Source organism: Anopheles stephensi, chromosome 2 (genome assembly GCF_013141755.1).
Source record: "Anopheles stephensi strain Indian chromosome 2, UCI_ANSTEP_V1.0, whole genome shotgun sequence".
NCBI classification, from domain to species: Eukaryota; Metazoa; Arthropoda; class Insecta; order Diptera; family Culicidae; genus Anopheles; species Anopheles stephensi.
The window spans coordinates 31,337,213-31,363,661 of record NC_050202.1 but is presented as its reverse complement, the minus strand read 5'-3'; the positions used below and the strand labels follow the sequence as shown (position 1 = coordinate 31,363,661).

General features: G+C 42.5%; 1 protein-coding gene across 1 annotated transcript in view; it reads right to left on the bottom strand.

Moving 5' to 3' along the window:
- Positions 1 to 26,449, bottom strand: part of LOC118507986 — a 92,028-nt gene that overhangs the window by 7,140 nt on the left and 58,439 nt on the right. Inside the window, exon 2 of the mRNA XM_036047353.1 lies at positions 13,070 to 13,193. Coding sequence (XP_035903246.1) covers positions 13,070 to 13,075 — 6 coding nt within the window. The 5' untranslated portion in view covers positions 13,076 to 13,193. The remainder of the gene's footprint in view (positions 1 to 13,069; positions 13,194 to 26,449) is intronic.

The following is a 26,449-nucleotide window of genomic DNA, read 5'->3' as shown; positions in this document are numbered from 1 at the left end:
TGCTAAGTGGTGACGTCAAAGTGCCTAAGCTTTCACCTGAAACCCGGCGTGTCCGCACGGGTACGGAAAAATTGTATCTTTCATCTATTGCACGAATTTTCCTGTGAGGTTTTTTTTTTGTTCTTCTGTGCTTCTTCTGTTGCCACTGTACCGCTGATGGATGGTCATGTACAGTGTGTGTGTTTTTTTTGTATGCCCTCCCCCGTTTATCTAGCCATGTTATCAGACCATCTACAAAAGAGGAAGCTTAGTTCGCTTTCGGTTTGTTTGAGCAAAAACCTGGCGAATCAACGGGAATGACAACGCAAACCCAAGCGGTCCAAGCTCCGTCGCATCGCTCTACGTGTGTGTGTGTTGGCCTAGGGTGAAATTTCCATCCAGAATTTTTAATGCATCGCCGTGGAAATCCGCTGAGAGGAAGTACACACACACACACACACAAACGCGCGCGCGGATTGCAGCAAGAGGACACCAAAGCGTCCCGGGAAATCCGCTCCAGGGCATTGAAGCCGGCGACCTGGCGACCCCATGCGCTTTGATTATGAATTATGAATTGCCTCGCTAACGAACCAAAGGTGTATCCTGACGCAAGCATAAAATGGTAACCGTGCCCGGTCGAGGTCAAGACGGTGTATCTGACTGGCGGGGAGCTGTTGCATTCCTGTCCATCCTGGTGGGTTTTTTTTCCCCATTTTTAATGTACCCACACCCATCCCACGATTCATGTCGGTGCGCTGTTGCGGAAGAATTGCAACGATAATAGCGACGATGCGTTTCGGTGCTTGAGCGGTTTTTTTGCGTGGACGTGGGTTCCTCTTATAAATAACTCTATTATCCATTTTCCCGGTGCTGGACGGAAGCTCGTGCGCTGCAGTGTGTGTGTTTTTCCCATCAATACACATTGAGAGGGTGGCCGATATGTGGACCTGGCTTTGGTGTGCATTCAACAGTTTTTCCTCGATGCTTCTTCACGTGGGATGATGAATGTGGAGGTGCAATGTTGCTCGTGCGTGAACGCTCGTGCAGGTTATTATAAGAGCAATTGAAGGACAGGTGTTTCAAAGAATTAAAGTATAATAACATACTCCGGTAGGTATTTCTATTGCGACCAGTTCTATCTGACGTTCGACTTTCAGATATTGGTTTATTTACATTTATTTCATTAGTCTGAAAAACATTCTTCACAGTTGCGAAAAGATGAGCTTTCCAGGATATCAGTTTATCATGTAATCTTTGGACCAGCCCTAGTGCACCTAGATTGGATCGGCGTTATAGCTTGCAATATTCAAGATTTTGCGTGAAGGTCAAGGATGTCTTCTTCTTGTTTGACTTCTTGCTTGCTATGACCACTAAGGTCATATGTGTTATTAAATGTACTAGTACATGTACAGTGATATGTCCTACAAGCAAGTGTATTTTACATTAAAATGTTAAGGTTCACAATTATTATTAAAATAGCTCAATAGTTTTTGTGATTGAAATTGCTGAGTCTATTGTAGGTAGTTCATTGAAAAATATTCAAAGCGCAATACTGGATATAACAATGGCTTATAATTTTGTCCTGATATTTACCAAAGTACTTAACGACAGGCGCACTTAACCAAAGGCGCACGGAGTGATGCCGTTGAAACTACGTTTTGAAATGCTGTCGCTTCGCCTTCTAGTCCGTTCTGCAGTATCAAATCCCTTGATCGAAGAACATTTTAAAGCGCTTCTAGAGACAGGTTCAGGACACTGACGAAGCCCTCATAGCCGCGTTCGAGAGGAAAATGCTCAGAAGGATTTTTGGCCCCGTATGTGTGGAAGGACAATGGAGGAGCCGCTACAATGACGAGCTTTACGAGCTGTACGATGGTCTCATCATCGTACAGCGAATTTGACAAGCCAGGCTCCGGTGGGGTGGCCACGTCATGAGAATGACACCGAACGACCCAGCCCGTAAAGTCCTCTTAGGCCGTCCACACGGACAGAGGAGGCGTGGTAGGCCCAAATTGAGATGGAGTGATGGCGTTGATGCGTCCGCCAGAACGGCCGGGATAACGGATTGGCAGACGACGGCGCTGAACCGTGAGCGGTATCGAGGATTGTTGTAGCAGGCCAAGACCGCAAAGCGGTTGTAGCGCCTGATAAGTAAGTAAGTAAGAGACAGGTGCTAAGAGCAAAATCTTAAAGATCTACGAAGATTTTGTTGCCCTACAAGTGCATCCTAGCGCTCCACATGCATTAAACCGTGCTGTCCTTCTTGAGACCTACAGTTTCCTTTTAAAAACAGATTCCTCGTTGCACGAGGAAATTAAGACCATACCGAATGATCTTCGCCCGATGGTAGTACCGGGCATTTTCAGGGATAAGTATGGCCATTTAGACCAAAGTAGCCAGTATTACACTGATGGATCATCCTCTAAGGAGGGCACCGGATTTAGCGTTTTTAGTGAGTCCGCCGAAGCATTTTTCAAATTGCGGGAGCCGTGTAGTGTCTACACCGCAGAACTAGCCGCAATCTTGTACGCACTATTAATGATAGCAGCGAGACCTTCGGATCAGTACTTCATTTTTACAGATAGCCTTAGCGCTATTGAAGCACTACGATCCCCGAAGGCTGTTAAGAGTCAGGATTTCCTTACCATGAAAATCATAGAATTGCTTGGCTCCATGTTCGACAAGGCGTTCAGGATTTCGCTAATTTGGGTAGCTTCTCCTTGTGGAATTCCCGGCAACGAGAAGGCAGACTCACTGGCCAAAACAGGCGTCCAACAAGGCGCATTTCGCGACCGTCCGATCTCGGCCCGAGAGTTTCTTCGTCTACCACAGCAACTTTTCCTGTCTCGCTGGCAGAGCATGTGGGAGGCGGACGATCTCGGGCGATTCCTTTTCTCGATCTCTCCGCAAGTGTCCCTGCGGCCTTGGTTCGGTGGGCTCTCTGTTGATCGGGCATTCATACGTATGATGTCTCGACTTATGTCGAATCATTTCGCGTTGAATGCTCATCTGCAGCGTATAACTCTGGCTCAGACGAAGGTATGTGGCTGCGGTGACGGATTTCAGAGGTGTGGATCACCTTCTGTGGTTCTGCGTGGAGTTTGAAACCGCAAGACCCTCCTTGTTGGGCGCAGTCGAGAGCATCGGCAGGCGAACGGGTACATAAATTAGAGAAGTGTTGGTGACTAGAGACCTCGCTTACATGAGGCTCATCTTCCGATTCGCCATAGAAAACGGTCTTATCTTTTTACTCCGCATCCCCATTACACTTCCAATCCATATCCTCCATTCCTTTTGTTATATTTTGTGTTGTCTTTGTATTAAGTGCTTTTTTGTAGTGCCACGGGTAATCCGTTGACGAAGCAACAGCATCCGGGGTCAAAGTCGACACTGTCTTAAGAAGGGAGGCAGAATTTTCTGTAACAGTGTTATTCATCTCTGTCTAGCCTTGATGGGGCAAGTGTGACCTTGCTGGCGTTGGGTTCTGGGGTGATTGGCGAGAGCAACCTCGTGACAATCGTCGATACCGCTTACGGTCTAGCGAAGTTGTCCGCCTATACATTATTATGGCCATCATCATTATTCGTCAACGCCATCATTCCATCTCAATTAGGGGCTACCACGCCTCCTCATTCCATGTTTACGACCTTAGAGTACTTTACGGGCTAAGTCGTCCGGTGTTATTCTCATGACAAATCCAGCTCGATGGTGAGATCATCGTACAGCTCATAGAGCTTATCATTTTAAAGACTCAACCATTATTTTTCTACAAATATGGGGCCAACATCTTTCGGACCATCTTCCCCTCCGAAGCGGCAAAGTTTCAACAGTTTTGGACAGAAAGAGAAAATCCAATAAAATGTTTTGGTAATGTTAATGATAATGCTGTTTGGCCGCGCATTACCTGAGTAATGTATGAATACTTGAAGAACTCTCTGTGACTAATGTTCTGGTTACACGAAACCTCCCAAAAGAAGGATACATAGAAGGCAAATGCCTTCATTACCGACCGAGGGCTATTTAAGAACTCCCCAGAGAGGAATTAAGTTCGGCAATAGCTGCAGAAAACAAGCTTTCAGTTGAAGAACGTTCAATAATTTCTGCATCCTTAAAAAGAAACGAGATTATGCTGATCTTTATTTTCGAATAAAATTCATTTCAAAGCTTCAGAAATTTAGACAGACAGAAATTTAGACGTATCTTAATCGCTGCAAAAAATATCACCCTTAATATTATCCGTCACGGTTAAACCAGCTCTCCTTTGTTTGCTTCATTACCACACAAAGAATCATAGCCATATTCATTTCATTTTTTATTTTCTTTCCCAATTACCCACCACTCCCGGACAGTGGAAACTTTTTGTCCTAACGAGCCATTAGAGCTTCAGTTTCAGTTCAACCATCGCCAGAGAAACGAAAAACCACCATCCCGTTTGTAATATCCACGCGAATAACGCGACTTACCACCTCCTACCAGTTCGCCGATTGTCCGTGTTCGGGCGACTTTCATTTTGCTTGCTGCTCCGTCCACTAAATCGACACCGTTTCATATTACGAACCACCTGACACCGTCCTCGCCCCCAGCTACTCCCTTCTGCGCTCCTATTTTCCTGCTATTGGCAACTTCTGATCGGAGAAGTGTTTCCGTTTCCGTTTCGGGCGGCGAATAGGAATTTCCTCCGGCTCACCGGTCTACAAATTGTGTGGCCGGGCGCGGCAAAGTGAAAGTGAAAATATGTGTCGCTTGGGAAATTAATTCCGGTAAACGGTAGCCACGCAGGTATTGGGAATATTGGCAGCGTGGTCGATGATTATCACGATTATTTGCACTTCATTCGAGGCTCATGGAGCAAATGGAGCGGTCTGGAGTAGGGGATGGACGGTGTGCCGGTCCGTGCCGGGACGGGGGTGTTTTGTAATTTCTTTGTCCTTGAAGCACGGTACTTATGATAACCGCACGAATGGGCGGATGAACGTGAGAGCTTTTGTTTTGCTGTCGACAAAAGATTTTCCCTCGATCGGGTGATTGGAAAACCTGGAATAGGGGCATAGAAATGGGCATGCAGTTTATGGTAGAAGAAGGAGTTTTTTAACCGTGATAGAGCAGTAGGAATCCATTACGCATCCTGCACGTACCACTCATAACCACATAATACCGCAGAGCACCATAAAGTTGTATGCACTTCCAGGGGTAATGTCAATAGCGCATCCTTATTTACATATCCATTCATGCGTGATCCGTAGTTCCGCAGGTTCGCTCGCTTCCGTCATGCTCGTGTCAGTTATAGTTAGTTAATGAACTGCATTCGATTCCGTTTCATTACTGGGCGGGTCGGTAGACACTTTAGTCTACTCTCCCGGATCCCCCGGTGGACTAATTGCCGTTGAAATATTATCCACCCGGTTGTGGTTTTCTGCAAATATGCATCACTTCGATGCAATGCGGCTGATAGTTTCGCGTAAATGCATTGGGCTCTCCTTCCCATCCGATGCGCTCACGCTCCTAGGCCCCGGTTTGACAAGAATGGAAAAGTCACACAATGCAACTCGACACATCAACAGTCGGCATCAGCTCCGGGAGCTTGCTGGGAGTCGACAATGATACTTTAAACCTGTAGCTAATGGCTAATGAACAGATTCGTTTAATGCAATTGTGTGTGTGTGTGTGTGCGCGCAGTTTGCTAAACCGAGTGAAACATTGTAACACACGACCGACCGTTCGCGCCCTAACTGTTGAGCGGTGGCAAATAAATTGAGGTGTTTAACATTTGAAAACGGTAATCGGGTAAATTAAATCTATGCTCGTGCACTGTGCATGCCGTCGGGAGGCCAGGGAAAAGTGGAAATGCGTGATGAGCATACTTTGAAGTTTGTCTGCTGGTGAGCGGGCTCGTTTATAATTGGAAAATGGGTTCATAACGGTAATGAGAATGAGGTATTTATTTTAGGAATCGTTGTGTGTGAATATAGGCTGCGCACCAACTGCGATCGTTTGTCGGGATGGAAATATTTAATTGCGTAATGATGCATTCTGCCTTTGTGACTTGTTATGAGAGGACAGAAATTTTAATCTGGTAAAAACAATTAAAAAAAAATTTATCCCTTTTGGCAGTAAGGGACAAATTGCTAGGGTTGAAAAAATATATAATGATCTAAATATTGAATTGTGGTTGACGTATGTCGTTCACTATTCTGTTAGATATTCTTCTCTGGATGTCTGTTGAGCAGAGGATGGAATAATACATCAAATCAGGACTTTTATACTTGGATTACTGAACGGATTTTTAGTCGGCTTGAGTATCTGGCAGGTCCGGTGGCCGTGGTGATAACAGCGCCGATCGTCACACGGAAGGACCGGGGTTCAAATCCCATCCAGACCGCCTCCCCTTACGTAGGGCTGACTTCTTTGCTACGGGTAAAATCAAATCACAGAAAGCCAGAAATGGAAGGCCGAGAAAGAGACTGCACAGCAGTCTGCAGCGTAGATGAACCCAGAGTTTCGAACTTTACTATCTCATAGTAAAGAAGCTGTTTGTTTTGGAAAAACAAAGGAAGTCAAAAACACAACAGATTGTTCTTCTTCTTTCCTTGGCACCACGACCTCGAAAAGTCTCGGCCTGCCATTTCTGGTTTTAAAGATTTCCCAGATTCTGGTACAACAGATTGTGTAGATTTTTGTATAACATATTGCCCAGAGAAATAAAGAATGCGTGTAACTTGCGGGAATTCAAACAAATTGTTGTTGGTTTACTGTATGTGCTCAATCTGGGAAGCCACATCAAGATTTATGAATCAAAACGATTCCGGAATCAAAACGAGTCCGGAATCAAAACAATTCGGGAACTGGTCGGAATCGTTCTTTCGGATCGGATCGCACTCATTTATGTATATGCTGGATCGGATCGGAATCGTGGTTCCGGACCGGAGCGCCCATCCCTAGTCGCTATGGATGTGTTGTTTGCTCGCTAAGCTTGCTAAACATGTGTATGTAATAATTATGTCTGCTTTGTTTTGTTTGTTTGCGATGGATCGATGTGGATAGAATTTACGTTTAATTACTGACCAGTGTCTACACGTTGCGATGTTTGGTGCATTGGTTGGTTTGGTATCGTATTGCATTGCGCAAGTCTGTTCAATCTCGGCTGACACAGCCTTAGGGAGGTTTGCATGTTATCCAAAATGTTTTCGTAAGGATTGATTCTTAGAACGATAAATTTCGCTCTGTCCAGAAAGATAATTTGCCCTTGAGTTGCTCAAATCTCATCCCTCCAAAGAACCCGGAATGGGCTTCAAGTTGTCGTGATGGTATGCAAAAACTGAATGACATTTTTACCTTCTTTGCGGTTAAATGTTTACATTGTGCAACACGAACAAAAATGCCTTAGCAATGAAGCCAAGCATCCAATATGCCACAAATTATGTTTGTTGCAGCACATGAGCCTTACTCGAGTGATCGATCTTTTCCGCACCGTAAATGGCAAACATTAAAAATTGAATTTTGATTCGCTGTCTACCAAGAACGGAGAACGGAACGGATGTTTGCAAGCTCCGATTCGCTGTGAGTGATTTCTGCCATCAATCTTTCCTTCACCCAGCAGTTCGAAATCCTGTTGCCTGCATCCAACAGCTTCCCATGCACGATATCTCTAATCAAGTCGAAAGCAGATTCAACCCCACATCCACACACTCACAAGCACATGCATCCACACCAGTTATGTTGCCTCGTGTGTACATACCACCGATCATCGGCTTATGAATTAATTACGAATTATTTCGTCCCGCTACTCCACCGTTACGATTGAACGCTAATGATGATTGAGTTTTGAAAATTCAATCACTTCTGCATCAGCATCGTCGAGTTCGCAGCGCAGTACCTATGGCTGAATGCAGCGCTACCACAGCAGTAGTTCTATTAGTAGAAGAATTGCTCACCAAAAATAGCTCCAGAAATTCCCGAACCGAGCGCTCCGCCTGAAACGGTTCCACGTACGAGCGCGTTAGTGTTTTGTTTATTTGGCTCTACCCGTTTGCACAAATGATTACGGGTACGGGCCGGGTAAAAATGGGGTCCTTTATTTCCGGTTGCCATTTTGCGTTGTTTATTATTGTTGGTAGGGAAAAATGAGTCCGTCCTTTGTTGCAGTTAGTGCGCTTAACAACATCCGTCCAGACACACACACACACACAGTTCCGCGAACATTTTCCAGCGTCCTTTTTGCATGTCCGCGGTTCGGTACCGCAGAGTGTAGGCTTTTCCCATTGGGTGAACAATAGAGTTTGGTGTTTTAGGAATAAAGTGAAATTAATAAATTTTTGTTAAATTTTTTATGGGTTTTGGAATTCTACATACAATTTTAATAAGTTTTTCAGCATTTCAAAGATGGCTTTAATGTTGGCGTAAATGGATGGTGATTAAAGGAATCTAAAGTAAATAACGAAGGCTGACTACTTTACTACGGGTAAAACTAAGTCACAGAAAGCCAGAAATGCCAGGCCGAGACCTCTCGAGGTTGTAGTGCCAAGGAAGAAGAAGAAAGGAAATAACGAATCCATGAGTTTGATAGGGCCTGGCAGAATTTATTAAATTGTAACAATATTCTCATTTGGTGGTGTACCTTATACATTTTAAGTCTCACACCAAGTTCTTCTATAATTACTTATATAGACTCATAAGCAGATGACAGCACAATTTACTTGAGCAAAAAAGTAGATCAAGTCTTAGTTGTACGCATTTCACAGAATTTACATCTTTATTTTTTTATTCCTTTCATGATGTCAAAACTTATTTTTGTAAATTAGATTTTAGGGTTTTTGATTATATTGGTCATGTATATTTGAATTGAATATGATGTGGAGTTTGTAATTTTTTTTTGTTTAGTATTTTTTCTATTACTATTCTTATTATTTTTCATTCATAAATCTTGATGTATTTATTTCGATATTATAATCAGGGAGAAAATGCCCTGTTCTTATTGCAAGGCGTCGGCATTAAAAATGCATTTAATACGGCTACGAGCCGTCTTACTCAACAATAATAAAATAAAATAAATAAATCAAATAAATAATATTCATTTCTAAAATATATTTTTCCTTATGGTTACCCTCTGGTAAATGCAGGACTGCAAATCCCATTTGGACTGTTCTCCCATAGTGAACCTCACACAGTCCCTGTATATATGTGATATCAATAAGCCAAAAATGGCAGGCATGACCCTAGAGGTCATTAGGCCTAGAAAGAAGAGAAATAAAATGTATCCTTATTGTACTTTAAATATGGCTGGTTCTCTCTCTCACTGTTTGGCCTGACCTCTTATAGGACGTCTTATAATGACATCTCAATGGATAAGTAATAGGGTGTTGATCCGTATAAAGCTTTTGTTGAATCACGCATGGAAATAATTGAAATAAATAGTGGAATGTTGCAATCATATAATGGAATGTTTCCAACAGTTGAGGATAGATTTAGAATGTGACTTTAGAACATTGCAATCAATCAAAAACATATCTCATAAAGTTAATCGAATAAATTGCTTCAAAAAGGGTGGTCTTACACAGAAACTTATCTATTAACTGTCCAAAATATTGTATAAGTAATTCTTTTCCGCGTATTATAAAAAAAAACATGAAGCACAGCTGCTTACGGAATAATCGATACTAATAAGTTGCGCATCTAGCATGAAGAGCGAACGAAACTTTCCCATTTACCTAGCATCTATCCCGTGATGGAAGGTAACTGGAAGGACGGGTTCAAGTTGTTAGCGCTTCCGGGGTACGGCGAAAAAAGTCTGGCAGCCGTGATTATTTTGTAATTTAATTTCCATCAACAGCGGCTTAATGCCTGCATGTTAGTGGGGATAGTATCCGTAGCGTATGTGTGCGTGTGTGTGTATATGTTAACCACTCGGGCAGGATATCGTCTTCATCAGACTTGATTTACCCTTGACCTGCTGACGGCAAGGGCAAAAACCATACACGCACACCATATTTTCCTTTTACGGATCGGCGTGATTTATCAGCTGCACGGTGAAGAAGACAGTTATGTGACAGTTACCAAGCGTGGGGGGGTAGCGCAAGCGCGAGGGAACTAAGAAACATAACTTTAAATTTAGCGGATCGTACGCGATCCAGCTGACGACACTCGGTTACCGTTCCAGGAAGCCACCGGAATACCGAGAAAACACGGGGAAAAGAGTAGCTTTGGAATGGCATCTGAATTATTTATCTAGTTTTCGCAAGTGTTCCGTGCTGCCAACCGCTGCCAACGTTTTCCACCTTCCGGCGGTGGAAGTTGCTCCGAAGCTAGGTAGCTGCTGGATGGAGGTGGTATTCTTTCCTGCAATCCCCGTCTCTCTCACTCGCTCTCCTTGCTCTCCCCACTTACCCCATTGTGGAGCTTAAAATGTTGGCCAAACAGGAACACTCATTGTTTGTGCAAACTGTGAACAATTTGTGTGTGAGCGTAGCATGCGTTCATATTTCATATCGGGCTGGGGAACACGGGACGGACGCATGCCAGGGGGGGAGCAAAAAAAGTGCTCCTACATGCCGTAAGGGTAGCAGAAGTTAAGAGCAAAGATTGCACAAAGTCCACACTTTTCCTATGGTCACCCGGCAACCCGGGGACGTGCACATGATGATGGTGTGCTGATCATGATGGTTTTGAGACGGAAATCACTGCATTCATGGGAGTTTTTTTTTTGTCGGAACAAACGTGGTGGTTTTGCAAAAGCATTTGTTTTTGTTAATTTAGTTTGAAACGATTTCTCTTCAGACGCACAACTTTCCCAGACAGACAGAGCTTCTGTTGTGGGCAGGGAGGGGGTGATTTTTATTTTGGGTTGGATGGAAAACATAGCCGATGTGTCGTGGAGTAGAAATGTCATGGCAGTAGGTAAGCGAGAGGAAGGTAAACAGTGGTTGGGATGAATTTTGTGCAACTAGTTTGCAACAAATATTGGACGATGGGGTTAGAGTTGGAAGGGTGGAAATGAATTTGGGCATTAGTTCAATTTTTCAAACTGAATAAACCTTTAGCTAGATGGTGAGAAATATTGAAAAAGTTTTCCAAGTTGGAGAAAGCGCGTGTGAAGAAATTTAAAACATTCTGTCTGTTTAGATAAAACTCTTTTATTTAAGTAAGGTAGCCTCAACTCTTTAACATTATTTTTAGAATATTACATCAAGCGTCTATCTGCTGAAAGTTATGCTCGACGTGGTCATCCAGAATACAAATATCTCTTCTTACTTTGCATAGTCTTCATCGATTTTTTAAGTCGATCCCATTACAAAACTCCCATGAAACACGGTATCGAAAGGTGAACGAAGTTTTTGGAATTGTTCAAAACTTCACCTATCTGCGGTCAACGGTCAAGAACGACACCAACATTCCAGATTGCTATCTGCCAATTGGTCATACTACAACCTAAGGAAACATCACCACTCAATATACTTGTCGTGACGGACAATGCTGGGACTGTATAGAACATTTATTCGCCCAATACTCACATACGCCTCTGAGACATGGACTCTGTCCAAAACAGACAAAATCCTCAAATCCGCGTTCGAGAGGAAGATGCTCAGAAGGACTCGCCAGTCACTAAGGCCTCTAGCCATGTCATGAGAATAACACCGGAGATTCATCCTGTCAAATCTTCTAGGCTGTGGAAATGGACAGAGGAGCTATTGTAAAGCCAAAATTCAGACGGAATGATGGCGTTCTCAAGTTTTGCAGATTTTGCTCCATATCCTGACAAAAATCATAAAAAATAGAGTGAAGAAACAAGGGGGCCGACCAACCGACTACCTGGTATCAATAAGACTTCAATAAGAGGTTGTGCCTTCGCCTGCCTTTGAAGGCCTTAATTGACTTTATTTTTACAAACAGCTGGAGATCAATTCCCCTGCCTATGGAGAAGCGGTCTGAGCGGGATTTGTCCCCGATCCTACCGTTAGATGTCGGCATCGCTAGCGCCTCGGCTTGCAGACCACGCAATCAATAAGTCTAGTAAGCCATTATTTCCGTTGGCTTCGTTGGACATCTCCGTGAGTGTCGTTAAACCAAGAAGAAGATTCTTCATCTTCACATGAATACATAAATTTAAAAATAAAATTATTAATCAGAATACACCTTTAAAAGTTAAAAGCTTTTCGAAATTGGTAGCTTTAATAAGATAACCAGCATAGTTAAAGGGGCTCACCATTCTTTTCTGTATTAATAAAAGAATGACCGGGTTCGTTGGAATAAGAGTACCGAAAAAAGCTCCAATAAAGATCTGTTGATATAAAATTAATCATTTACAAATATAACGATACATTTTTCTAGGAAAAAGATGATAAATTAGACATTTCGAATAGCAGCGCTTCGTAGAATTTTGGGGATGAGCGATCAAAATTGGATTGACATGTCTGGTAGCAGGTTGCCTGGAATAAGTACACGGCATTTCATGAATCCAGCAGATCTAGTGTGAATATTTCCATGAAATTGTTTTTTATTACTCGATAAAGTTCAATTAAAATCATCCAATTAAATATTTTAATTTCACGATATTATACTATTTGAACCTTATTTATATGGCATTGCCGTTCGACAAACCTGTAAATAAGAACAAATGCTCAATTTAAAACAAATATTTTAAGAAGTAGCCAAACAGGCAAGCCTTCACCCGGGAATAATAAAGAATAATTATAGAAAGTTTAGTCAAGCAGTTATATATCTCATCTTCTAAAGCTGCTTCACCAGCTTTGAAAATCAACCATGGATTCCACTGGTGGACCACAGTTCAGTTCAAATAAGATGTTCAACAGCTAAGTCTTTTATAGTTTGGAACTTAAATAAAGCAATTCGAACCCCAAAGGAAAATCAATTACAGTACATTGAACAAATTGAAAAGAACCTCCACAATTTCATCTCATATAGTCGAACGATAGAAAATAATTGAAGCTTCAATTGGTTTGTTGCTATTTTCTTATTGAAACCGTTCCGCTTCCACAAATCAAACCATCTTGGTACCATTCACACCAACGAAGGGAAAACTAAAACCAACCGCAAGAATAAAACAAAACAAAACAAAACAAACTTTGTGAAAACTCACCTGCATCCTGTTGCTGTCGGTGTTCGATTTCGATCAATGTTTTCATCCCCAAACGTTTCTATGAATTTTGCCACGTCAGCAACAACGAGAAGCTGGAACCAGCTGGCACCGGAAGCCGTTCGTGCTGGAAAGAAAGAGCGAGATGAAGTTGGAGTTAAAATAGCACCAGTGTTACGAATGAGTCAGCTGCCATATGATGAAAAACTATTTCCCCATCTCCCGCAGGGATATGTTTTGGATTATTGATGGTTAATGTAGATGTTGCCCTCTGCTCCCTCTGTGGCAGGGTAGCAATTGAAATGGGGACGAGATTCCGTTGCAGTTTGCGATCGTATGCAGTTTTGGCTGCAAATCGACGCTGTCCCAAAGGGCAAGACCGGCATGTTCTGTTCCCAAGCGTAAGTATGCAAAATACAATACCCCGAGCGTGGAATGGCCAACGTGCTCCACGGTGAGGGAAGTGCTGATGCAGCATTTTCGGATGCTTCTCCGAAACCGTGCAGGGTTAAGGTCTGCAGTGACATCTGGTTTGGCTTGCAGTGTTGCTGGCCCAGCTTTAGAGCTTTGGTGTCCGATCACCGTAGCCCGGAGACAAGGTTGAGTGATTTATGAAAATATTTAGTGCAAATCAAGCGAGCAAACATCAAGTGGCCCAAAATCCGGTACACAAGTAGAGGATGCTTTAGATGTTATACTCCAAGGAGCGGATGCAACTGCACGAGAAACCCGGGAAGGGGAGGACATAGATGCAAAAAAAAGGCTTCTCAATCTTCTGAAAGTAGGATATTGACAAGGAAATGGGTTGGGGTGTGTTATTTCTGGAATAGCGTGTAGCTACTATTATTTTGGTGCATCCAACCGAAGCTCCCAGCCACGATGACGGTGCACCGCACACATGGCCAACTGCCAACCGCATCGGGATGGGGATTCGCTTCTACCCATGCCAGCCTGTACCGTGTCAGTATTGCAAACTTCGATCCGATAAAGTTATTAGACTTCCTATACGGCTTTCCGGCGTACGAGCTTGATTGTTGTTTTTCTTCCCGCAATCGCTGATGTTCTGTGTGTGTGCTGTACGCTTACTGTGTTGGTGTGCAGGCGCCACCGTCTGTGCGACTCTTGGACACGGCAGGAATACGAAATGATGGCTCGCAAACGTCGGGAGAATGAATATTTGTTACCCACCGGCGCAAGGGTGTGCCAAGGCGAGCAAATGCGGATAAATTGATCGGAAGTGTAACGGAAAGTACGCCATAAATAAATACGATCGCAACAACAAGCAGCTGGTTGTTGCGAGCGGCATCCCTCACCTGGTGCGCCGTGTTTTATATGCAACCGGATGCAAGATGCTGTAGACACAGGGAACGACTCGAGACGCCGAGAACCGAGATGCAGCAGCGGCAAAAACTAGTGGGTAGTTGCAGTTCGATAAATTGCACTTTTCAATTGCAAAAACCGGGATGCAGAAGTATGAGTTCGATGAGTGCGTCGAAAACCCGTTGGAAGTGCGGTTGGCGCTTTTCGGATTTTTCTTTTCTGGGATACGATTTTATTTCCGCTGATGCAGCATATACTTCAACAAACTGATATAGAACACTGCATGCCAATTGAAAAGCTAAATTTTGTTGAATTTAGTTAGAAGTGAATTGAGAACTGAGATGAGTCCAACCCAAAAAATTTGAAGACCCAGAAAGTACATAAGTAATTACAGAGAAAATGCATCCTTCCTGACTATCAGTTTCGGAACTAAACTTGATGTGGTTTCAGGAAGGTTAGACTCTGTCAAACGTTTTGACAATGAACGCAACAGTATACCCCTGACAAGACCCTTCAATAACAAGGTCCTTCTTCTTCGATTATGAGGTCTTTTGGTATCAGAAGCTTGGGTGATTATAATGTATCTTGTTAAAAGGTCTACCTGTCTATACTTAAAATCTAAAGAAGAATAATATCTCTAACTAAGGAACTAAACGCAACTGAACGAACTGGAACGAACTGGCCTGAGCTGAGTGTTGTGCTAGCTAATATCGGTCTTTTCATCAGTATCAACACGTCTTCAGTAACTTCACATTCTCACATCCTCGCGGCTTGACGTCTTCAGTATATCTGGACGAGGACCACTATAGGCTCGTCTGAGCGATGTTGTACTGAGAAGATGATCATCCCGGGTACATATTGGCTGCTGGATGTGGCGATAGCTGGTTGGGTTGCAGCGCTTTCTAGATTAGATCCCTTTAACTACTAAGCCTCTTGGTAGATGAGGCCTCATCGCTTAAATCGCCTGGTAGAAGCTGAGATCTCTTGAACCTCACTGTTTCTTGGTGGATAAGGTCCATAGCATTAAAAAAACTTATTTTTGGTGACGAACAGTGTTGAATCAAGAAGCCCCTTTTAAAGAGGAGGGGGCAGCTGCTCGTTAACATGTGAGCATCGAGGCCTCCCAGCAGCTCCACGCTTCACTAAAGAGCTTGAACGGAGTACGTAGAGCTTGAAGAATTCATAGGGAGTGCAGAGTGTCATGGTGACCGTGAGCCTCTTCTTCTCTGTATCACTCATGGTAAAAAAGTCGTTCGGCTTTGGAGAAAATATGCGTGGAGTTCGAAAAGAGTGCGACCAATACCATTTTTAATAGAAGAGTGCTCTTAGAAACTTTAATTTTTTGAGACAAGACCTCTCGGTAGGTAACGAACTTACTTCGACACACACTAGTGACAATCCTAAGATGAGGACGAAGATAAGACTCCATCAACGGTACAAAGCTATCGTCGGTCGTCACACGACAGGACCGTGGACCAAATCCCATCTGGACCAATTCTCCGTAGTAAGGACTGACTATCCAGCTATGTATTATCATCAAAACTCGTAAGTCACTAGAAGGCTGGCATGACCTTGGAGATACAGTCTGGACGTTTTATAGAAATGACAATAATTTGTTTTTAATTTTCAAGCTTAACACTGGACAAACCAATTTATACAATAAAGGATTCCAAGTATTGATTGGTTTCAATAATCGAAAGTAGTCACATAAATACATTTGATCGGTTAATAAATTATGAGGTATGAAAAACTAAGAATTTCGAAGAACTTATTCAAAAGAGCTTTATTTAAAATTCTCCACTTAAATATTCAAACGATATGGCACATCAGATCTCCAAGCGAGGATGTCAAAAGTAACATCGAAAAACTGTTGAAAACAGAATTGAACTCTAATTATGATCCAACGGCACGGAATGCCGATCGGTGAATGAATGCAACAGACCAGACTAGCTCGAAAACGTATAATGTTTTAAGCTACTCAATAAAACCCCCGAATACCGGAAAAGGACAGCAAGTGACACAAAACCCTGTGCGTGTGTGTGCCGCTATAACGAAATGAATAATTTGCGAGCAACATATTCGAGTCGCTCGGGACGACATAAAAACTTCATTTTAATAACACCATTATACCACTATCGGGCCGGCATTCCCGGAAAGTTGGCCCACTGCCACCGGTGCATTTTGCCGTGCAGCACTGACTACACCACGCTGAGTCAGCGTGTTTTGGCTGTCGGGAAATAGTATAAAGTACGTTAAACACGACTTGTGTGTGTGTGTGCCCGCGCGGCAATACCACGTCGCTCATCGTTGTGGGGCAATTTAATGTTAGTTTTGCAGTCGGCTGGCCACTGGACCAGTGAAACATATATATATTTATTTTTTGTGTGTGCCTTGTTCCCTCCGCTTTCGATGCAAACGTGTGTGTACGTGTGGGTTTCGTGTCCGAAATAGCAAACGAAGGGAAGAAAATCGATGAAAGCTTCAATGTCGGCTCATGGGTTGGATTGGAGACTGGAGACGATTAGGGAAAGAAGTAGTATGGCTGGGGCCGGTGGAAATAAAAACCTTACATTTTCATTTCTCTGTGCTCTTTTACTACCCTTTCCCGTGAGTAACCCGTTTGCGCTGCAATCAGTGTCAACCTGTAGAACGTGTACCGAGCGAAGCACGAAAGCGCGTATCGTAAAGCGATTCTTTATGGCTGCGTCATTGTAATCACGGTGGATGAATGGCCGGATTGAATGGGTTTGGGAGGATGTGTGTGTGTGTGTGTGTGGAAGGAAAATTCCAACGTATTGAACCTTACACGCTCTGCAGGTGTAGTCCAAATCAAACAATAAACTTCAAACAAGAGATGGGCATAATTGACGAAAAAGCGGAACTGGTTCCGAACGATTGCAAAAATAAATCGAAACCGGTCCCAAAAGGTAGGTTCGAACGAACCGTTCGGAACCACCGGAAACATTCGGAATCTTCTGAATTCCGTTCCGAATCGTAAGAAAGCGTCGGATTCTTCGAAACTATTCGTAATCGGCGGAATGGTTGGAACCGTCTGGAACTACATTCTGTCAACGCGATAAAAAGGAAATAACGCACGAGTAGAAGCTAATGCCACTTACCAAAGGTGGACAAACAGTCGTAAAATTATGACCGACTACAATTCTGTATTACGGTTCCGGACGGTTTAGCCAATTCTGACAGTTCCGACGGTACCGACGGTTCCAAATGATTTCAGCGGTTTAAAACGGTGCCGATGGTTCTGACAGTTCTGAACGATTCTGGACGGTCTCTATGAAGGTTCCGCCGATTTCGACAGTTTCGGACGGTTTCAACGGTTTTGAACGGTTTATAGCAACGGTTCTGACAGTTCCAGAAGTTCCAGACGGCTTCGTAGAATCCGACGATTCTGATGTTTCCGGACGGTGCTGTACGGTTCCGGACGATTCCGAACGGTTCTACGTGGAACCGACGATTCCATTTCTTTGGGAACCATAACCGGAGTCGAACCGTTCCGTATCCAGAGTAGATCCGTGGGCTAGAATATTCCACAGTACCCATCACTACTTCAAACCAACCATAACCCACAAGCGTGCAGCGAATGGTTAAAGGCAAATGTTTACTTTTGTGTGAGCGAATGTTAAAGCGATCTTCGTAATTGTAGCATATATTTCTGTTCAAATTGTGAGTACAAATTCAACTCAAATTCTTGACCATCGTCCTCTTCCGGATTTTGGAGCAGCGGAAGCGAAGACCTCATTCGCTAAGAGCTAGTTCTTTTCTCGCCTTTTTAAAAAGCTTTACTATTCAACAGGCCACCTTCTGCTCAGTGAATAATGCTCGTGACAGTTGTAATACATTTGTCAGTATGCACCCGTACCACCAACAGATCATCACGATGGTCACGAAATAAAAAGGTATGAAACAATATGGGAGCCAACGGAGCGTGCACAATGACTGCTGTCAGCTCAGTCTGCCTAATGCCGGCGCTGGTGATATAGAGCTGGCCCGTTATTTATACATTTTTATGTCTTCATTTCGCGTCGACAATTGTATAGCACGGTGTGTCGGGTTTTTATTCCACCGTTCACCGTGTAGCGGCGTCGTGTTGTCTATTCTTCTCGCTAAAACAACAGTGAAACAGAAATGAACAGGCTTTCTTACGAGCAAGGAAGCGGGTTGAACAACGAAAGCGAACCAAAAAAAATGTGCAACTCTAAACCATGTCTTTCAGAAGGAGAAAACTCCGCACGGCACCATAATGCCAGCCGGAAGGTAGCAAAGAAGCGAGTGGCACATAGGAAGAAGGTAGTAGGAAGTATCTGCGAAATGACTAACGATGACGATGAAGATGACGATGTCGACGTGTGACTTATGTTTATGAGTGTTTTAGCTCTGCAGAGAGGCAATCCTGCCCGGAGTGTGTGTGTGTGTGAGTGTGTGCGAGACGGGTAAAGACAATGAAGAAGTCATTTTTTAATCCTACATCGAAGGAGTCCGTCCTTGAGCTATAGCACGCTTTTCGTAGGAACACAAAGAACATGTGACGATATTGAAACCTCAAGCCGTAAGGATAAAGCAGCAAGAAAGTTGTTTTGTTTCAAGCGAAACGAGCAAGACTAAGCAGGCTTCGGTAGGATATTTTTTGAACAAAATTAAACGAACTTCATCAACTGTCGGTGGGAAAAGTAGGCGTCATATGTCAGGAGCTTTGGTTTTTGTTATCAATATTCTTTTTCCCTTTTTTTTCGCTCTCTTTCCCTCTCTCTCGCGCTCTGAAAAGACTTAAGCGAACGGCAAGCGAACAGGTGGATAAAGCATTTTTAGCCGCGGGCGTCCGTGCTGGAGTTTCGTCGTTGCTCCGTTTTAACACGAACAAGCGATACATGTGTGTGTGTGTGTGTGTGTGTGGTGGAGTCCATCGAGGTGGATCTGGCTTTCTGGCTTCCGTGACACTTTATTTCTTCCGTTTCGCTTTACATTCGCCTTCCCTTCGGTTCAATCGATCCTTCCCCCGCGTGTGTGTGTGTGTGCGTATGACGAGGCGAAGCGTAGTCGGGGATTCAATTATGGTACGTTTTCTTTGTTTTATAACAAACCAACATGGGTACGGGTTCGGGACGCGGCCTGTATCGGTATAAAACCGTATTCAATATTGCGCTTATGCATCCGAACATTGAGAACGTACATTGCCGCTGGCGTACCGTAAATTGGCGTGTTTCGCTACCATTAAAAAGCTTGAAATAGCAGTTTAATGCTGCTCCGATTGATACGGTGAAGGGAGCGGTGGTAGGCGTGGGGATGCGAGGGTGAAGTCGAAAGTGTTACAAAATTTTACCGCTGATTAAATCAACCGAACCGGGCGGAATGTTTGATGGATTGGGTTGAGGATGCAGCGAATGGAGACGCCTGGTGGTTGGTGTGATTGTGCACTTTCTGTTGTCTCTACTCGAACAGGTGTTGATGATTTGCGCTAAAGGATGTATCGCCGTGTGGGTATTCAGTGGAACAATTGTAATTGATGGGTAATTGTTTCACTTTATGTCCGCTTAAAAAGCATATGGAAGATATATTTTAAATGGTAATTTTATTGTCAATTATTTAATTCGAATTATTTGTAATGACCTTTTTCAGTAATAGTAAATTTCACACACCTACTGTAATGTAGTTTCAAGAAAAAAAAAGATTTTTTGTTGAATTTCTTAAACGTTTTTTGTTGAATATCCAAGAAATATCGCAATTTAATCTCATCGTAGCTGTAGCTCTCAATCCAGCTCTAATAATTTACCTTAACAGCTTTCACTCGGAAATTGCTGTGCTTCTACTCCTCGCTTCGTTGTCAATCTTTTCGGTTGTCTATTTACGTCGGTTTTATCTGTGCCAATTTCTGACAAATATCTTTTACCTAGAGTCTTGGATAAACTTCTGCCAATGTAATTGATGTATCGTTACCCACCGTTAATATAAGCTTTGTTTCCTTGGCTCTTTTGAAGCTGAAGTCTTTTTCCCATTCTCCACCTTAAAACATAGCGAGGCCACTTTTGCTCCAGTTCCAACCTAACCCTGTATTATTTCGCTAAAATCGAATTAACTTGTCTCTGTTTTTAAAAAAAATGATTTCTTTCAAAAGTCATCCATTACCATGGCATGTAAGCTTTATGCGTTAGTGGAAAACTTTTTGAATGGGTGACCTTTACACAGATACTATCTCTGTGTATATCGTGGATCAGCCAAGACCAGCATGGATTTTTTGTTGGGCAAATCTATCACTACGACATTATAACCTCTGTTTTGTATGTGATAACGCAGATTTATGCTGAGATTTTCCAGAATCGATGAACTTTCTTGCGGTTGCTGTCGATCAAGTTTTACATTTTATTGATCAAGCAAAAAAAAGGGGGTTTCTATTGGTGCAGCAGATCGGATATCGTCCTCCCTATCCAAACGCTACTCTGGAACGAAGATCTATAATAAAAAATACGTCATTTTCCAAACCTCATTCCTCACACACGTTAAGAATCCAGTCGTACTTGGTGATAGCCTATAGAGTTTGGCAGATGATCTTTACATTTGGCTCTATATAATCTGGTCTAATTAATTTATCAACTCCCTTTTCTTTCTCTATCTCCCCCTCCCTCCTTTTTTGATGTTGTCCGCTTAACGCTGTCTTGCTAAGTTGACTATGTCACCGATGGTTGCCCAATAAAATCTGTTAGTTGTGTCTCAGTTGTTCATATTATAGAGGTGTGAGTTCGCTCAGTTTATGGCCTTTTAATTGCCTGAGGATTGACATTGATAAGGAAGAAGGAAGTGCAAATGTAATATATTCATGTTTTCTGTTTTCCATCAAATGTTTTGTTTTCAAATCTATTTAATGTCTGTGTGACGGGTGATAGAAGTCTTTGTGTATTCTTTTCTGTTTTATTCTGTATATCGCTTGCAACAGTATTAATATGCTGAATAGTTTGAAACTTTAATAATAAAAATGTTGCATTGCTTTTTAATTTAAATTTACATAAAAAGCCCTTCTTTTATTATTTTTTACTGCACGTGGTTCAGCGATGTTTGATTGAATCCCTGTACATCCTTTGAAAGTGATTACCGTTATCAACGTGCTTTGCAGTTCAATGAAAAGCAATCGATTTTTCTCGCTATCCGCGACGTTAACGCTCTGTCAAACGCTTAACGCATTTAATCGATGACGATAATGCGTTCCACACGTTTCCATATCACTGACCATGTACACTGATAGGCCGTAAACGGACGGATGTTGGGTTAAGGTCGTTATTATCTCTGCCCATCGGAAGGGTATGGAAGCTATGCAGTATAAGAATGGTGCATTGCACGAACGAAGTGTTCCGTAAAGCCATACACACGGCTATTAACTCGACGTGGGGGAGCCATAATAAACCCAACAAAACAACAACAAAAAAAAAACGAAGAAAACCCAATCTTTATGCCTTGCCGCAGTCACGACACGATCAGCGGTCGGAGTGGTCGAGGTCAAATTGGTGATAATGAATTGGTAGGGATTTCGGCGGGTTTTACGTTTTTTACACGGAGGTTTTAAACGTTGTTTCATGTTGCTGTACCTCAGACCACGAAGGTCACTCTCGGCGAAGGGAACGACGCACCATATTTTACGTCCATTGTGTCTAGTATCGTTTTGCGAGGGATCGAGAATTATGCTCCCAGTTAACCGAAAGTAGGTTAATTGTTGTTGCCGGTGTTAATATGAAAGATCCATTGTAAGCGCTTGGAGAAGCCATTTGCATGTCGTTTTAAGTGAGTTATCAGCAGTTTGCAGCAGCAGGCAAACCCCGCCACGTTCGGTCGGTGCCGGTTCAGCGGAAACGTAGCATCAAAATGTTTAAAATTTATTTGCTCATTCATTAGCGGTACTGCAGTATCGGGGCAATTTGCATAATCGTGGCGAAACTAACCACCGGCAGTTGCACGAGCACGGGTGCAAAGAAAATTGAGCTATAAATTTGGTTTAAGGAAATGCAAAAATCTTCCCGCTATCAGAAGAGTGGTTCAGGTGAAACAATTCTATCAGAATGAAAGTGAAACAGAGAAACTAATAAACAAATCCATTTAGTAGAATAAATTCCTGTACCTCGTAAAACACTTTTTTATTCGCGAGGGACAACTGGCTGCTGTTCAATCAATAAACGGAAACGGTTTGCGTAATCAAGCTTGACGGTTTACAGGACCGTACTAGTATCTAATAGAACAGAAAGTATGCAAATCATAATATAAAAATGTGAAAAGGCTGGTTAATTTTTGTTTTTTTTATTAATTTTTAAATTATTTTCTGTACATTTATAATTCGCTAGCACATACGATGCTGACAATATGGCGTCAAGCCGTCATGATTAAACCATGAATAAATAAAAAAAATATTATAAAATTTTGAACAAATTAAAGGTACAAAAATTTTAAGTCAAAAAGTTTTAACCTCAATCCTAATAGGAATCAGAATTTCCGAATCCGATTCCCTTAAGTTATGACTCTATTTTTAAAAGTTGTTGGAATTTGAATATGCTTTTGATTAAGCAATACGGCCAGGCCGTTCTTCATGAATAAAAAAAAATGCTTTTGATATTAATTTGAGTTAGGTATTGGTATGAATTTATGGTATGAGCGAACAGAAATAAAACACTAGGAGACATGAAGTGAGTATACAACACGAGACCGGAAGGAGTTTAAGGAGGTATTAAAATCGAAATGGACAAATAATCGATTAAACCATATGGAACAAGAGAGGAGTGGTTCATTTAAAGAAAAACAAAGAATGATGCGTTTCTAAAGATAAAGGATCGCCAGGACGGAGGAAGCGGGAAGGAGCATATAAACAGACAAGAGAAAGCAGATCCGGAGCATCTGTAGACCCTCGAAGCATGGCGCCAACGAAACAAGCCTGAGCAACGTGGCATCTCAGATTTAAGGAATCTCGATTCAAGGAGTCGATTCCGGGTTTCGTAGGGAGATAATGATACATGACCATTGATCCGTCTGAGAGCAACTCTAGTAAAATATTTCTCTAGTAAATATCAGAAGTACATGGGCTCTAAATAAAGCAGGCATTCTTTAAATGTGATCAAACCATGCTACAATAAAGTGTGCGCAAACAAATTGGATCCTTGAACTCTATCGATAAACGAACGATGAAACCAAGTGTACGGTTGGCTTTTAACAACCGATTGTCGACATGCTCCTTAAAGTTCAATCTGTTATCTGTTACCTGTTAAGGTCACGATTAGAGGAAACACGTATATGATGGTACGAGTATTAGACAAAGAATAGTGAAAAGTAACAGGAATACAAGAGTGAGTAAAGGAGATAATAAAACATTTAACGAGACATAGACAGAGAAAATTTGACAAACACCAATCAGATAATAGATTAAAAGAACTCTGAAGAAGGAGAAAATCAGTAGAGGAAGAGATATTTTGATGTCGTCAGCGTACAGAAGACAGCCATACCAGCCATAGGAGGTAAAATAGAACATACATCATAAACAAACAGAGCAAACAAGAGGAGACTAAGTACACTACCTTGAGGAACACCAGAGGGGCAAGGGAAACAACGCTAAACATGTGGACCAATTTTAACACAGCAAATGCGACCCTTAAGGTTATCAGACAACCAGCAAAATATGGATTTTCTCAGTCGATTAGGGATGGGCAGATCTGACCATTTGACGAATCAGATCAGGCCGGAGCGTTCCGCCGCCGGAGTCGAGTCCGGTTCACGATTCCGCGCTCCTGGTTTTAATTTTTACGGCTTTTTTCCGGTCTATTACAAAACTGAACTTGGAAGGGCGTGGAGAGGGGGTGTGTATGGGGCAGTTGATGCAAAATTTAATAATAGCACGTCCAACTATGTGCGAGCGTAGTTTGTCCTCACAAGTGATCAAAACGGACCAAAACCAAAACGAGTCCGGAATCAAAACGACTCCGGAATCGAAAACTATTCCGGAACTGGTCGGAATCATTCTTTAGGATTGGATTGGACTCATTTATATGCTGGATCGGATCAGAATCGTGATTCCGAACCGAAGCGCCCATCCCTACAGTCGATCCATAACCGAATGTTAATGAAATGTCAAATGGAATCCCAATCGGATTCGGATCGGATTCGGATTATAATCGAATCCGAATCGAACTCGAATTCGTCATTTGGGTCCAATCCGATTCGAATCTGTTAGTGTAGCAGGCACTAGAACGTCGTTATGCGAAACAAAAAAATGTAGGCATGTCACAAATCTTTTCATAAAGAAGACAATCAAGAGAAACATCGAACCTTGTGAAAGCAGGATTAAATGTTGTTTGTAGAACGTCTTTGATTATGTTCGATTGCATTGATCGAATGCATAAATCAATTTGATTTGGTACGAAAATCATAGCAGGAAGCTGCCAATTTATCAGACGAAGGCATCCAGGTATTTGTTTATCACTTTCGCTTTATCCTGTTCGCTTCAAGGCACAAAGGCTGCATACCTCGACAGTATCTTCTACTGCGGCAAAGAGCCTTGAAAGGTCGAAGGTCCGTAAGATGCGTGTTTGCCAATGAAGTAGAAAAACAGAAACGTGAAACAGAAAAGATAAACTCATCCGATTGCATTTTGTAATTTAGCTACAGCTGGGGCAAGAGATTAAATGAGACGGGTCGGCTTTGGCGTAGGACGGCGGGGTATCGGTAAAAGGTGAGCTCGAAAAGTGCTTCCAAGATTGGCATTTCGTTCGATGAGGTTGAAGTTGTGTGAGCTTTTCCTAGGTGTGTGTGTGTGTGTAGGTAGGTTGTATCTTTAGTTCTCGTTTCACGGTTCGTCAGGGCCAAGAAGAAGACGGTATCACCGTTCGGGCAGAAACTGATTGCTAGGCGTGAAGAAAGAATGAAAGCGCCTTAAGCGACCTTCTGGTGTGGGTGTGGGAATGAACCGTTTTATGGGCACAACTCGCACAACAGCCGCAAAAGTTTTACTTTCTTGAGTTGGCGAGCTTGCCAACAACGAAGCAAAAAAACAAAAGATGGAAGGAAAGCTTGCCCACTGCTCGTAAAGTGCAGTGATACGTAGACCGGTGAACGCTATCGAACACGACGATGATGATGGTGAAGTGCAAAAACACCACCAGCTGAAGAGGCAAGCGAGCGGCTTTTGCTTTAATTTTAACCACACAGCACTGTGTGGCTGTTAAAATTTACACCAAACGTTCGTTGTTTTGTGTGTAATTATTTCAATGAATTCATTCGACTCCCTTACAAATGATGACTATGGGCGAGTGGTTGGCAGTTTCACTGGGCGAAACATATCTGGCAAAAGGAACAAGACTTCACAAAGAACAACATGATGACATTTCTTTGTTCTTTCGTCTGTACCCGCAGTAGGTATTGGAAAATGATGGGTGAAAGAAAACAAATGGCAGTTGTTGTACTTCATAAACATAAAATGAACCGTTCCGAAGAGCGGACCGTAAAAAGGACCTTTGCAGTATGCTTTAATGTCTGAGCGCGGATCTCGAACGCAGCACGGTGCTGTTTTTATAACATTCTTTTCGTTACTGGTGGTTCAATATTTTGTTTATATTATCGTACTTTAAAAGGGATTTCTCTCTGCATTACAATTACTATTTTACTACAAATATCAAGTCCACCACGTGACGACTTAAATTGCTTAAGAGTAATTTTGAATTCAGACGGAGAGTAATAGATGCTACAACGTTGGATTACAATCGAATAAATAATAAAATAAAAAGCAATCCCTTAATAAATGCAAGCTAACATGGAGCTAAAGTGGTCCGGAAGTTCATGAAACGCTCGTGTCATTGCAGTTATGGGTTCATGCAATCCGCACGTTATGGGTCTAAACTGTGACTCTTAAAATATTCTTTGTCATGCAGTTGATCTGTGTATCTTCTTCATCTTTTTTGGCCTAACGACCTCTTAGGTCATGCCTGGTGTTTCTGGCTTACTATACTCTTATCGATAGAGCATAGTTGAATAGTCAGTCCTCACTATGGGAGAACAGCCCAGATGGGATTTGAACCTAGGTCCTACCGT